Source organism: Strix aluco, chromosome 8 (genome assembly GCF_031877795.1).
Source record: "Strix aluco isolate bStrAlu1 chromosome 8, bStrAlu1.hap1, whole genome shotgun sequence".
In the NCBI taxonomy this organism is placed as follows: domain Eukaryota; kingdom Metazoa; phylum Chordata; class Aves; order Strigiformes; family Strigidae; genus Strix; species Strix aluco.
This window is the reverse complement of record NC_133938.1, coordinates 13033240-13048174: the sequence shown is the minus strand read 5'-3', so window position 1 is coordinate 13048174 and position 14935 is coordinate 13033240. Positions and strand designations below refer to the sequence as shown.

At 46.5% G+C, this 14935-nt stretch overlaps 1 protein-coding gene across 1 annotated transcript; it reads right to left on the bottom strand.

The window, feature by feature from the left end:
* Positions 1-4349: 4349 nt before the first annotated feature.
* On the bottom strand, positions 4350-14928 carry MED8 (mediator complex subunit 8). The gene is made up of 7 exons (XM_074832248.1): positions 14848-14928; positions 11554-11672; positions 10344-10488; positions 9549-9689; positions 9094-9175; positions 7830-8078; positions 4350-4822 (listed from the first exon to the last, which is right to left on the bottom strand). Exons 1-7 carry the CDS (start codon positions 14851-14853, stop codon positions 4758-4760), a joined length of 807 nt encoding a protein of 268 aa, XP_074688349.1. The 5' UTR covers positions 14854-14928; the 3' UTR covers positions 4350-4757.
* Positions 14929-14935: the final 7 nt, after the last annotated feature.

The following is a 14935-nucleotide window of genomic DNA, read 5'->3' as shown; positions in this document are numbered from 1 at the left end:
ATATTACAAATACATCCAAACATCCCATCTCTCAAGCACATACTTTTACTATCACAGCATCTATGTGAGGTACAAAGTGGTAACATTTTCCTTCTAAGACAGATGAAGATTTATTGCACTCAGTTGGAAGGAGGAGCTCCATGGGATTTTTCCAAAGCGCCTGTATATTCATTTGTAGGCATCAGCTGTCATGTAGACATGCTCTGGCTCTCCTGAGACCACCAGGCTCATGGGGGAAGCCCAGGGGAAAGCAGAGAGACAACCTGGGGTTTCTGCTTCCACCACTCAGCTGTTTTCCCTCTGTTTGTGCCTTTGACTTTCAAGCAGTTCCCTAGTGTTTCAATGGCTGGTTCAGAGGCACTTTTTGCTGCTGTTTCCATGTGTTTGTCTCTCTTTTATGAGCTGCAGGTGAAACTGCTTCGGGAGCAATGCAGATGCAAAACTTGGCTTACCGCCTTTTGGCAACACACACCCTATTATGTTGCTTCTTATCATAAAAAAGTGCTCAGGCTCCCTCAACCCAACAACCAGAAGACTTCTCCTTTGGTTTCTGTCAGAAAGGTCCCATCCTGGCAGGAGGATGGAAACCAGCCCCCAGCTGACGCCGAGACCCTGCCTCCCTGCCTTAACTACAGTATGGAGAGTGGAGAACTGCAGTGGTTCCCCTCCCTCAGCTATCCCCTGATCTTTTTGGTTGCCTCTCCCCTCACATCCTACGTACTTTGCCTCCACTGTAAGGGCTTAATGACACCCACTTAAAAGAACTGTAGGTTAAAAAACCAAACAAAAGTGTTACGTTTTTCTTTTTTAAAGAAAAGAAGACACCTGTGTGCACATCTCTGCATGGGGATGGGACAAGAGAACAAACACGCAGCAGATGTTAGTTGTGCTGATTGGTGGATGCAGAGAGATACAGAGAAGTGGTGGCACCATGCCGAGCTTTGTGGCTTCCAGTGGCGAGCTGGCCCAGGGCAGCAGCAGGGCAGGCTGCGGGCACCACCCAGCATGGCTGGATGCACGATACGGGCTGGGAACGGTGGGACTGCGGATAGCTGGGCAGGAAGGAAAGGCAATAAATATCTTGCTCCTGCATTTGGGAGGAAGCCAGATGAAGCATTCCTGTCACGAGGGTGAAACACTTTCCACTCTAACAGTAACTCAGGAAGATGTTAAACAACAGTTGCATACGGTAAATGTTAAAAATTCAGCAGTCTGGGTATCCTGCATCTCAAGATTAAAAAAAGAAAAAAAAAATCTGTTTTTAAAAATCCAGGCGATTAATGCTGGCATTCAGTAAGACAAGGAAGCCTGGAAAAAATCCAGAGAACAAGCAAGCTGATGTTATGCCAGCATTTTAAAAAAGTAAACAGGATGGCCTTGTAAACAGGTGTGTCTATTTGACAGTCATCCCATGCAAAATAATGACTGAAAAATATGTGATCGTATCGAGACTTAAAGCAGAGAAATATAAATACCAATCATCACGGATTACAGACAATGAACCTGTCAAACTAACATGATAATTTCTGTGGCAGCGTATACTCTTAAATATCGGAGAACGAGCTAGCTGGTATGGCAGCGTGTGCGATCAAGGAACAAGAGCGCTGGCATCCTGGCCAAGTGTGAGGCAGCAGAGGAGATGCTCCCCAGGGGATTGCTGCCGAGGATGTGTTTCTAGCAGGGAGTGCTAAACAGTGTAAAGCTGATGGTCTGGAAGGAAGCAAAGTCATGACGGGTAAAGCATGCTGTCCGGGGAGCCGGGGCACGTCAGTGACCTAGAGCCCTTGGGAGCCCTGGGGCACTGGAGCCACACTGCAAAAGGTGTCCGTTCTCTGCACTAGAGCCCGACTGGTACTGAGGGGGGGCTTGGGGGGCCAGTACAAACCAGTGCCTGTGCTCTCCATCACACTCCTGCACCCATGCTGGGGCCCAGGCAGCCCAGCAGTGGCTGCCGCGCTGGGGCTGAGCCTCCTCCCTGCTGAAATTATCCTACTAGGAACAGACAAGTTCAAAAAGAGATTGGACAAGGCAGGGAAAAAAACCCTGAGGGCTCAGCGTGGCAGCACATCCCATGCTTGCAGGGAGAGTGTGCTTCCCCCATCGCCTGCTTGGCCCCTGCCGCAGCGGGGCACAGAACGAGTCTTTGCCCTGACCCAGCAGGGCTGTGCTTTTATTCTGACACAGTGCACCAGGAACGGTGAATCCCTGTTGGACTTGCAGGCCATGGTGACAAGCAGTGGACCATGAATTTCCACCGTGACTTTATGGGTAAAAGGCCTGTTCCTGTTCCCTGTTTAAACATTCAAGCACTGGCAATGACTGGATAAGAGGTTAAAGTCGCTCTGCATTTGAAATCCCCATTCCCACAATTAGAATAGCATGTCCTAGTCCAGTGTCCCAAAGGACACAGATGCATAAGAAGATTTGGACGTGAGCCAAGAAGTGGAAAATATGCCTTAAAGCAAAAGGGACTTTCACCAGTTCAGTTTATTGTAAAAAAGGAACAGGAAAGCTTGATCATAATATCTGACTCCTCTCTCTGGGAGTAACTCAGGGGCTCACTCCCTGGCTGAGAAGATCCAGCAATGTGAAAGGAATTAAAGAAATGCAGCCTCACTATAAGGTGCAATAATTAACCTTTGGAACACGCTAGCAGAGATGTATCGGTTCAAGATCAACTGTTTTCCTAACAACAGTGCTCTAATTTACACAAGAACTAATTCAGGGCAGCCTGTGTCATGCAGGAAGTTACACTGGCGAGCCTAGCCGGCCTCCCCAGCTCTATAATCTACGGAAAAAAACCCTGCCTGTATTTCCCTTCCTCCCGTCCAAGTGTGTGAAAGGTCTGGCCTGCCCCACTGGAGGCGTTTTCGGGAGAGCCAGGTTAGCGCGGGTGACAGGCAGCCACGCTCTGCCTGTGTCCCAGGCTGCCCGAATCACCCCGGCCAGCTGCTGGCCCAGTGCTCCTCCACTGAGGCATTTTAGCTTTATAAGGAAGCCAGTCTGGGGGGACAAACTGAAGCAGCATCCCAGAGCTGAGGCACATTCTGCCTCAGCTGAGGGATCTGACACACATTCCTCTGACAGTTTTCTGCCTTACAACCAAAGCAGGGACACGAGAGAGCAGAGGACAGCGTTCCCCATGGTGCTCTGCCCATCGCAGACTCCCCTGCTGTCAGGCTCCAGGCATCTCACAAAACCCTCGTACCGGAGCCAGCAGCACGCCCCTGCCTTCACACCAGCTCCCCGCTGCAGCCAGTGGCTCCCGAGAGAGACAGGAGCTCCGTGTTTGTTAGAAGCAAAAAGCAATCCCATCAGTCTGGCTGGGCCAGTGCCATTGCGGACACGTCACTGGGGTTATTCATAGTGGAGCTGCTTTGCTTATCATATAGGCTGCTTGTGCATCCAGCTCAACTCTCTACTTACCAGCTCAGTGCTCTTCAAGGGCTTGCACATCAAAATGGGTCAGTAACTGCCCTAGTCACAGCTTTGTGGAAGGTTTTGTTTTGGGAGAACAGCCCACAGCCTCCACAAATAAGCTGGATCTGATTAGCTCAGAGGCAAGCAGTGCAGGAGCAGCTGCAGGCTGTATCTGCTGAGTGGAGATTTCCTCACTCATAAGATTGCTGACAGATGCTATTGAGTAAAACACAGTGCTGGCTTTCACCACGAGTCAAAAGGGAAGTCCAGGCAGGAGCAGTAAGAGGCATGATGGTTCTCTTTAGGATAGTGCTGTACATATGACATGCTCTGTGGGCAGGTGTCCCCACCCTTGTCTCAGAGGATTCTTTCATTAAGCAGATTGTATGTTACAGCTCAAGGGCAGAAAGTAGAACAGGAATGGCTTCACAATGCCCAGTTCCAAAGAGAGATGGGCCAGACCTCACAGCCTGGCCAATTCAGAGGTGCCACAGTCCTGAGCAGACTGAAATACCTCTCTGAAGTGATCAACTAATCCTGAAGTAGTTAAGAAACCTTATAGGAAACAGAGAAGCAGAGGACTATGGAAGTGAAATCAGATCCAGCTGGGATTTGCAGCAGCATCAGAATACAAAAGCTCTGTGCTTCTGTTCCTGAAATGCTGCCTTCTTGCTGTGGGCCTGGTAATAGTCTTTTCCAGTATTTTGCTTTCTGGGGAATAGTCATAATGTGTTTACAATGAAGAGGATGTTTACTGCTTATGTTTGTACCCTGCTGACTCACTTTATAACAGCTCTTTACACACTGCAACTCCAGCACTCAGCCTCCAACATTTTCTATGTATTTTACACTGGAGCTGCTTATAACCTTACCCCAAGGGAAATGAGAGTCCTTATGACCCAAGAGATGGACACCAGTGTCTCACAGTGTGCATAACAAGGTCTTTAATCAACAAGAGGGAGTAAAGAAAGAACATCCTGAGTGAAGAAGCAGAAACAAGGAGCAGAGTGCTCTGTGCAGCTCTTCAGATTCTTTATCAGGAAAGGGTAGTTGTTCTCCAGGCCAGAACTGGAGAAGATGGGATCAATACCAGAAGCAAAGTCCTTTGCTCTGACTGAACAAAGAAGTACTAATGTCCAGGAGACACAGCCACTAGCAGCTCCACACAAGCCACCCAGCACTAAAAACACACGGAACGGCCTCATAAGCCCTATCCCCCTGGATATGGTGTGTGGATATGTGAAGGGACTTGGAAGTCCTAGAAGGAATCCAGGTGTGGCGGCTGCAGCAGGAACAATGCTGGTAACTGCTGTTCTCTGGGTCTGGTTCATCTCAGCTCATCTCTGATACGGATGCATTGAGGCAGATTTGATGTTTGTTTTTATGCCACTCGGCATTTTTCCTGGAGCGGGAAAAAAGAAAAAGAAAAAGCAGTGCAAAATATGAGAATATGAGAGGACATTTGCTCAGGAGCATGCAAGACTCACAGTGACCCTGTCTGGGCTCTTCCTGTCCTACTCCAGGTACTACACTAGGCTTACCTGCTACAGCATCTTCCAGCTTCTGACCTAACACAGTCAATCTCTTCTACAAATTGGCATCTTTCTCTATTGGCAAATCTCCTCGACAATTCCTGTGTCCCGCTGCTATCCCCTCAAATTCTGTTCCATCTTAAACAAGCCTTTCTCTTTGTCAGGAGGCTCCTACAGGAATGTGGAACTTGTTCAGTCTCACAGAAGTTGCTGGCAGCAGCACTCACAGAAGTACCCAGACTCATCTCCACTTCCATTTCAGAGAAGCAAACACAAGAGCCTGTAACCCCTTCTGTGTAGCATTATTTATAGTCAGGGTATATATTTAAATTACTAAAACTCTCTCAGATCTCTTAATTTCTTTTAACCACACCCATCTCTTGGGCATTATTACCTTTTGCTGATACCAATCACACATGAGACTGTGTTCAAAGACACCACACTAGCCGCTTACAATAAGTGTACAGTGCTAGGCAAAACTAAGATGATCAGAAAAATGAAAAGACAGTGATTAAAGAGCAAGAACACTCATTTGGAAAGTGGAATGTGTGTTCAAATTAGAACAGAAAAAATGGACAACTTCTGAAAATTAAAACTGTAGTGCAGCAGGACAAGAAAAGATTTGATGAGTAAATGGCTAAAAGAATAAAGATTATTAAACTTTCTCAAATGTATCCTAAGTGGCTTATTGCCTGCAATGAATTGACAGGCAATCTGATATCACTTCAGTGCTAACAAAGAGTGAACAGGACTGTATGGTTCACCCACATCTGGAATACTGTGAGTGGTTCTGGTGTTCCCAGCCTTGAAAATAAACAGAAAAGGTGCAGGTAAGAGTGACAAGGGTGGTCCAAGATATATTGCAATTTTCACACAAAGACATATTAAACAGAATAGGACTCATTAGCTGAGGGAAAAAAAACCAGATGAACAAAGGGAGGAGGACATGACCGACTTCCAAAAAGTGAAAACTAGTATGGAGAGAGCAACTGAGGAATGATTATTCACCATTTCTCACAACATGAGTAAAAGGGAAACATACAATAAAACTATCAGGCAAAAGATTTAAACATAAAAAGGAAATTTTTTTAAGCAAAACACATGATAATGCTGTGAGACATGTTGCCACAGGCGTTGTAGAAGTCAAATTGCAGTTCAAAAAAGAACTGCAGAAATTGAGGGCTGCTATACCCACTGGTCTCAAAGCAAACTCTGACTTAAAATCCCTAAAGAACAACTGGTGTCAGGATATACTTTATTCTTATATTCTTTCAGCCTTGGCTATGGGCACTATCAAAAGCAGGATAGTGGGACTGACCTTTGGTGAAACCCAGAATAGCTGCTCTTACCAAAAGGGAACTTCCCGGTACCACAGGCTGGACAAGTGCTTCTGTTACCAGTGCACCCTGCTTGATGTACAGAAGTGACTGTGTTCCCATCCTGGAGACAGTGTGTGTGGGTACACAGCCAGAAACCACAGGGACCTTCTTTGTTTCCAAATCACAGTGGAAATTACTTTCTAACTCTTACATAAATACATAATTAACTTAGGATTAATATTGTTGCTCAAGTTCATTTCTGAACAACAGTCATTATACAGGCAAGAAAACACCAATTAGGATATCCGATATCCAAAATCTCAATTCACATGAACACAAGAATGACACTACAGGGTTAGGCCTGTAGGTCTCCCGGGCCAAACCCATTCCTGAGAGCAGAGACATTTAAGGAAGAATACCAGAACAGGGCAAGCCTGCAGCAATACCTCTGCAGAATACGCCCTCAGCTTCTAACATACTGTGGCTCAGGGACTTGGAGTGAGATGGTATCTTCAGGATTAGCTGTTGACTGATCTTTCATCCAGAAATTTACCTACTTACTTTTCCATGTCATATAAACTTTATCTACCAATCACACACTTGACAATGTGCTCTACAGTGTAATTATTTAGTATTTAGAAAAGTATCTCCCTTTTGTTCTGAATCTACAAGCTCATATTTTCATTAGTGTACTTTCATTGATCCTTCTGTATCATGGGAAGCAGTGAACAATCATTCCCCATTCACCCACAATTTGGGATTTTATAGTACTTCCATACTTTCTTCTCCCTGCCCCAAAGCTATCCCCAGTAGCAGAGATCGGAACTGCACATATTGCAGTGTGGGTGTTTCATAGATTTATACAATGACCTAATGATATCCTTTGTTTCTCTGTTCCTTTTCTAGTAATTCCTAACATTTGGTTTGCATTTTTGCCCCAACTGAACACCCAATTAATGTCTTTACCAAACTATTATATCATGTATCTATTTCCCAGATATAAGTAACTAGGTTAGAGTCCAGGTGTTGGATATATAAAGTCAAATTGCTATGCCTACGTGTATCACTTTATATTTAATACAAATGTAATCTACTATTACTAGGTGAAGTCATTTAGTATATAAAATCTTTCCGTGACTCTTTACAGACAGCTTTTGTTTTTTTTTTTACGTTAAATAACTCATTATCATCAAACTTTTCCACTTTATTGCCTACCCTCAACTTGAATTTGACAGCAAAACCCCCAGCATAGATGCCTGCAAAACTACACTGTGATGTCCCTCCATATTGAGTCCTATGTCCACTAAGTCTATTATTAAAATGGTATTGCAGTGTGAGTTAAGAAGCTGAAGTGGGATGGCTGGGATCCATTTCAACATCTGAGCCAATTTTAAGCAGGTATTACTCCACTGTTACAACCTGACTCATGTTATTAAGGCCAGAAATGAACCTCTTACTTGGTTATATCTAAGAGGTGACTGGGGAAGAATCTCTACATCTGCATGCGTCTTTCTTGCTCCCTGCATTTCAGATGCTCTCAGATAGGCAACTTATTTACCTGGCTGTCCTGCTTGTGCCATCTGCACTCCTGCCAGCATTGGCTGCTGCTGAGCTGGAGCACCCGACATTGGGACCTGCTGCATGCCTGAAGCACCTGCAATGATGGCACCAGCTCCCGGCTGGCCTGACTGGACAGATCCTCCAGAGCCAGGAGGTCTCCGGTTTGACAGTCCTTTCCCAAAGGCCACTGCTGCTACCAGAGCATTGGTATCTGCAGGGTTGAAAGTCTGCTTGTTCTGTCGTAAACCTGCAGAAAAAGAAGTGATTTTGGAGCATTTTATCAATCAAGTCTAAAAAGTAGCATAGCTGGTTCTGCTATTTTAGTGCATGTAATAGAGATCAGCTTCTACAAGAGTCTCAGCAGGGTCAAAGAAGCTGCAAAATCCAGGGACAGTGGTCACCCAAGAGCTTCTCCACTGAGAGCAGGGCATATGCTGCTCAGGGAAGGAGGACAGGGGGAGCCAACTCCTCCATGCCCGTGAGAATGTTCTCTTCTAAAGGCTCTTCCGTGCTGAATCCTCTGGCAGGTAACAAGCACTGTGTTTTAAATAAACAACGGCAATATCCACTTTTGGAGGCTCGTGAGCAGCATGGTATCTGCAAGTTTTTCTACCACACACCTGTGCAGTTATACTATTATCCCAGAAACCAGATAGAACCTGTGCTTAGGTCCTTGCTTACACTATGTGTGTCAAAGATGACAACAACAAACTCTACTACCTTTGAGAGTTTTGCATAGCACTCCCTGAAATAGTGAACAGCTGGTGGCAGAGACCAATAAAATAAGGATGTCCAGCATCAGAGCCAGAACCAGAAAAGGTTGACCATGAGTCTGAAGCAGCCACCATCTAGAGGACATCACACAAAAGCCTGCCAACAAACATGTTGTGGACTCATTCAGAACACAGATAAGGTGTTTCCCATTCACTGCCACTGCATTTGCACAGCTATTTTTATTAATCCAAATTGATTGAAATGTTTTGTTGGTAAATAATTACCACCTCCTCAAAGGGGGATATTGCAAAGGGTTGGAATGACGTTCCTGCCATACACAGGTCACACAAGCAAGACACATCGCACCCACAGAACCTCTTTTCAAATTAGTGGGCTCCAGGACAGCCAATCTTGCATCTTCTGGAATCCTTTTGTCTGCACTGCTCATCTGGATTTCCCATGCTTCAGGCTCTCTGAATTTACCTATTTTGCCACTACTCAAGCCTGCTGCTTGGACCCTGCACCCCACCTCCACCACAGTGACATACCTCCACTTTCAGATTCACGCTCCTCCTTACTGATTTTCTCCAGTAGATTTGAGCACATTTTGTTCAGACTTTGGATCTGTTTCTGCAAAATTAAAACCATCAGAAACCACCAGGATACCTCCAACTCAGTACAAGTCAGCAAGGTAAATGAACAAGCTTTGTCTTCCCAGGGTCTGTGTAACCAAACATAAAACATTTTGGTAGCAGAGCCTACAGAGCCCAGCGCTCTCTAACTGGTCTGATGGCACCTCCTGTGAACAGCCAGTGGGCTGCATACCCTTGGTTTGTGAAACTGTAAAGGAAACCAAACCTCTGCTAGCGTCAGCTGCAGAAATCTCAGACAGAAAAGGATACAACAAGAAAAGAAAACTGTCAGATGTATGGATGAAGGAAACAGAGTTAAAGAGCATCTTGTGCCCTAGGACTAAGAGGCAGAAGTATCAAACTTCACCTACCTGTGCCACATCAGGGCTAATTCGAGCTGCATCTGTAATCAGCTGCTTCTCCTGCTCCTCCACCTCAGGGTCAGGCTTAGTTCGAAGATGGTCAGGCACAACCTCATGGCTGAACACTGGCACACGCCCCTCTGTCTGCCGCTGTAATAGTTGGACAAGCCAGAATCAGAGCTTCCTCCTGCAGCCCAGCACTCAGACAGCTCAAGACCAGAGCACAGGCCATGGTGCTGGAACAAGGCTGTGGGGAAACCTTGATCTGGGGAGCATTAGGAAGTTTCAACAACTTGTCTAGGAATTTGCACTGTGCCTGTTTAGTCAGAGCAACCCATTGGGGTCTGCAGTGCAATCCCACCTGCATGGCCATGATCAGTTGAAATGTTGAGAATAAACATTGCCAGTGCACACCAGAGGTTCTGTAACATACCCCATGTTGGTCAGATGACAAACAATGCAAATCTAGATGCAGATGTCTAACAGAAACAGCACAGCCACTGCAGAGAAAATCAGGAGCTTGCAAGGAGACCTCCCAGTTACACAAGACACTATCTCTTTCAGCTCCAACATCATGAAAATAACATATTTATGAACAGGAACACCTCCTGTAACGTGTATCCAGTGCAAGTGTTTGTAGTGAAAGCCTCCCAGCAAAGCAGTTCCCAGGCAGAACTACGCATCACCTTTTCTTCCTCTACACCCAGAGCTGAGGAATGCCAAGCACAAGGAATGGCAAGCTGCAGCAGATACACAAGCATTTTCTGATACTCCAGGGCCAACATTCAGAGGGAAGTTTCTTACCATGATCTCCTCATCGCGGTCTGGAGACAGCACTAGGGGTATGATAACCTGGTTTCGCAACAGCGGGGTCTTCTCGTGCTTTAGCACTTTATTCAAGGTGTTCAGCTGCCCTGAGAGCAATGCAAAGCTGTCCAGAACTGAGGGCCTGGGAAAGCAAATAAAGAGGACAGAAATGGAAAGGGATGCCACAGGTGCCTTTTATCTCTTCTTCACTCAAATGGCTGAGATGTGAGGAATTAACACTATTAGTCCTCAAATCAGTCTACTCCGGAGAGTAATGAGTAAAACCTAGGGCTGAATGTGCAGGTGTGGACAAATCCCAGTCCCTACTGCAAATAGCTCAAATGCTACAAATAGCTCAGGGACATTACAAGCAGTACCACTGGAAGTGGCAGTTGTTTGGGATTTCAGTAACATACACAGAAACAATGCTTTCCTTATCGCTAACTCTCCCAGTACAATTCCAGAAGAAGGTCTGAGAAACAATTTAACTCCTAAACCATACAGTCAGGAGAGACAATATTTATAGCTTGGCTATCCAGACTAAGCAATAATAAAGCAAAATAACTGATAATCTTGTCAAGGACATATCCTTCAGCTTGCTCTCTCTCTGGGGGATTCATCACCTCTCCTGCCTTCTGCAACATTAACTATAGACACTAACAGTCTGTGAAGCCTTGCTGCAGTGGCAGACACTATCTAAGATACTGCACAGGTTATTAAGCTGTAGCTATAACACCGTTATGCTCCATCAGAAAGAGAATGCCACCTTGCAAGTCTCTCAAACTGTCTGGTAAAACATGCGGAACCAGCAAAACACAAGAGCTCAACTTATACCTCGGCCAGAAAAAGCCAAGAAGGTCGAGAAATGCAGAAAGAACCATTGATCATTTTATAGTGTATGTGGGTCTCTAAGATATTTTGTCCAAGGAGCTTCAGTCACCACAGATGCAAGTCTAGTTCTCATGAAGTATCTAGATTACAAGGTGTTAGCATGGCTCTATTACTGTACAGCACGCAACCAATAGATTTCAACTGGTTTTCTGGTGGAAGACATGTAGTGGTTCCTCCAGCAGAAATGTGAAAAGCAAATTTAAACCCCCTGACAATAGGCTAATGGTTTGTAATTATACTTTGTGGTCATTTGAGCTGAGTCTGGAACACCTTCAGCAGTGATCAGAAGTGTCCCCAGCTCTGTGAGACACCTTACCATGTCAGTCGGTCATACTCGTTCTCCAGCTTGTAGATAAAACTGACCAAAGAGTTCTTCAGGTCGGCCACCTGACTGATGAGTGCCTCCAGCGTCAGCTCCAGCTGCTTCTCCTCTCTCTAAAAAAGGCAAGAAAGGCAAGGGATGAGGACAAAGCTTCACACCTTCCCAAGGTGTTGTGGATCCACACACATGCATCTGTAGCCCAATCTCTCCTACAGAGAGCCTCCTTTTCAGGGGAAGCAAACAGAGACTCTGGAGATAAAAATCCTATAGTTTCACACTGACCTCTTCTCCTTGGGTTGGAACACTTAGGCAAGAGACTTGTGCCTGAGACAAACCCTGGCTAGCTGTCCTCTTTAAAACATAGATGAGTGTAGTGAAGACATTATCACTTACATCTGCTTTTTACCACATCACGCAAAGTCATCAAAGTTGGCTTTTGCCACCTTTGTGAACCCTTTAAGCTAACCTGGCTCAAAGTAGATTAGCATTCCCCCAACCTTTTCGGGCAGTAGATGTGGGCACAGTGATGTCTTCATCCAAAACAGCCCTTTGCAAAATGAGTATCAGTTCCATGGCCTAAAGACTCCAGTTTCTGCCCATCACCTCACTCTTTACTCTCTTCCTGCCCAAGTGCCACTTCCAGCTGCTAAAGAAACTGACAGCTCCTATTCTACTTGTGCCTTATCAGCTACAGGAGGCCTTGCCATGACAGAGACAGCACATACTGATACAGGCACACATCACCTCCTTTTGCTCTGGATCACGTTGTTTAACTAACCTTTTCCACTGACATCCCCGGGTGAGGGAGGCTGGTGACAGACAAAGTGTCAGGACAGGGCATCTGTTGCCAAAGACACCAAAGCATATCTTTGACTCTTGCAAAAACCTTCTAGAATCGTATCTATTCTAACTTCATACGACAGTATTGCGCAAAACATAATTAAAGTCCCAGCCCTAATGAACTGCTCATGTAAATTGAGAACTGTACAATAATAATCCGTGAGGAGGGTGGGACAAAACAATCAAATAATAGAAAGGGAATGCTGATTGGGAAAGCAGATAGAGTGACTCAGGCTGTTGGCACGCTTGCTATTGGGTTTGTTGTTGCTCTGTTTAAATACATTGGACCAGTGTGAGCTTCACTGAAGAGATTATCAGGTGTCTTCCACATGCATGAGCACACTACTTTATTTATAGTCTGACAAGACTATAAAGGCTTTTTTTAGTAATCACTGATCAGATTTCACTTCACTTAACCACCTTAGAAGAAACGGCTGAGTCAACTTTGTTAAAATTTGATCCCCACTCCGTGGAGTGGATTCACAGAGCGGACTGCTGGGTGTTCCACCTCCAGATAAAAGCACTCTCCTCCATCTTGTGATGGGACTAGTCAGTTCCTGTGCAATTAAGAAACAAGTCTACAACTGTTTGTCTGCACTGTGTTTGTGCAAGAAGATTAACTAACGCCTGTATTACAAGTTGGGCTGGTAGCCAGTGTTTTACTGCAGGGGTGCCAGGCATATACACCCACGACAATTCACCTGGCCCATTGCCTGTGCTTATCCAAGAAGCCCTGAAGAGGATGAATGAAATCCTGTTGCACATGCATTCCTCTTGTGGCAGCAGAGTACTTCAAGCCTCCTTCTTTTGTAGGCTCTCTCCAAAGCTATTAAGAACTGGAAGCAGATGTAAGCACTGCAAAGCATACACACAATAAGACCAACTGGTGTTTCCAAGGAATGCTGTGCCTCTTGCAGGCATATGCTATATTCAAGCAGTGCTTTAAGGAGTTTGCAGCAATACTAAATTGCCCTGAGATAGTAAAGATAGGGCTTATGGGCAGGGTTGCTGAAGGACCTCCTGATACGGAGCAACTGAGAGGTAAATATGAAATTCAGAGTAGGTAAATGTAAAGCAATGCACCTGCCAACACAAAGGGGAAAAAAAAAAAAGAAACAGTCCTGATTTTCTGTACATAATGACGTTCTCTGAGCTGATAACATTATCACTCAGAAACAAGATCTCGGGATTATCTGAGGGCAACCCATGAAAACATCTGCTCAAGGCTCAAAAAGCGGTCAAGGAAGTAAAAGCAATAATAGGATTTATTAGGAAAGCAACAGAAAACTAAGATTCATTATGTCATCATATAAATGCATGCCTCATTTGTATCTCAAATGTTATGGGTCACTCTTGTCCCTCAAACTGAAAAGGGATATAGTGTGAATACATACAAATAAAGCCAACAAGGATGATCAAGAATATTCATCAGTTCCATAGATGTGGCAGTTAAAAACAGAAAAGAGACTGGTATGTGCAAGTGGCTGAAATGAGGAGAGACAATGTAACGAATCCTGGAGATGAGGACTTGCAGGACAACCCAGTTGCACTTTCTTTTCTGGTAGGACAACCTGGAGACTTGCATGAAGCCAGCAGATAGCGGTTTCAAACAGACCAAAGGAAGTGGATCTTTACAGCCCGTTAACCTGTCATTAACCTCTGCAACTCTTCTCCATTGGACATTATGGACGCTAAAAATTCACAGCCTTCAAAATGTAAGTAGATCCTTCTTCCATCAATGAAAATTCATTCAAGGCTATTAAATGCGAAGGATGTGCTAGCAATAGTTTATACAAGATGACATCAGTAACTTATTTTGCTCTCACGACTTCTTTTGGGCATCGGCTTCTTGGCTAGTGGCAAAGCCAGGCTGCCGGGCAGGTAGACCTTCGGTTTGATGACTCTTACCGAGGGCTGCTGCAAGGGCTGAGAGGTGCACTCAGACATCCCTGCACACGCTCACCCTACAGCCGTGAAGCGAGGGGCGGTTGTCGCCCGGGAAAGCATTGAACCAGCTGCTCGAGGGCGACCTCAGTCTCCCGCCCAGGCCGCTTCAGTCCGGGGGGGGTTTGACCCCTGGGGAGCAGGCGGGCCGAAATCACCGCCACAGCCGGCGGGGCAATCGCCGCTCGGCGGCCGCAGCCGCCGCCAGGGCCACGCCAAAGGCGGCAGGATCGTCGGCCGCCGCCTCAGGCCGAGCCCCCGGGAGCTCGGGGAGTCCGTGGCAGGAGGCACCGAAACGCGAGGCCCAGCCCCGCCACGGAGCGGCCCCGTCGCCCGCGCTGGCTTCCCACCCGCGGCAAAGGCCCCGGCAGCGGCCCGGGCGGGCCTGCATCGCCTCGCCGCCCCGCCCCGGGTCCGGCCCACCCGCGCCCCCGAGCCGGCCCCCGCCCCGCTGCCCCCGGACGGGCCGCAGCCGCGCTCAGCCCCGGCCCCGTCGCCCCTCACCTGCATGGCGGCGCCGCCCCGTTGCCACGGGAGAGCGGCGCTTCCGGGTCAGCCGCGCGCCGCGGGGGGCGGGGCCGGGCGGGCGCAG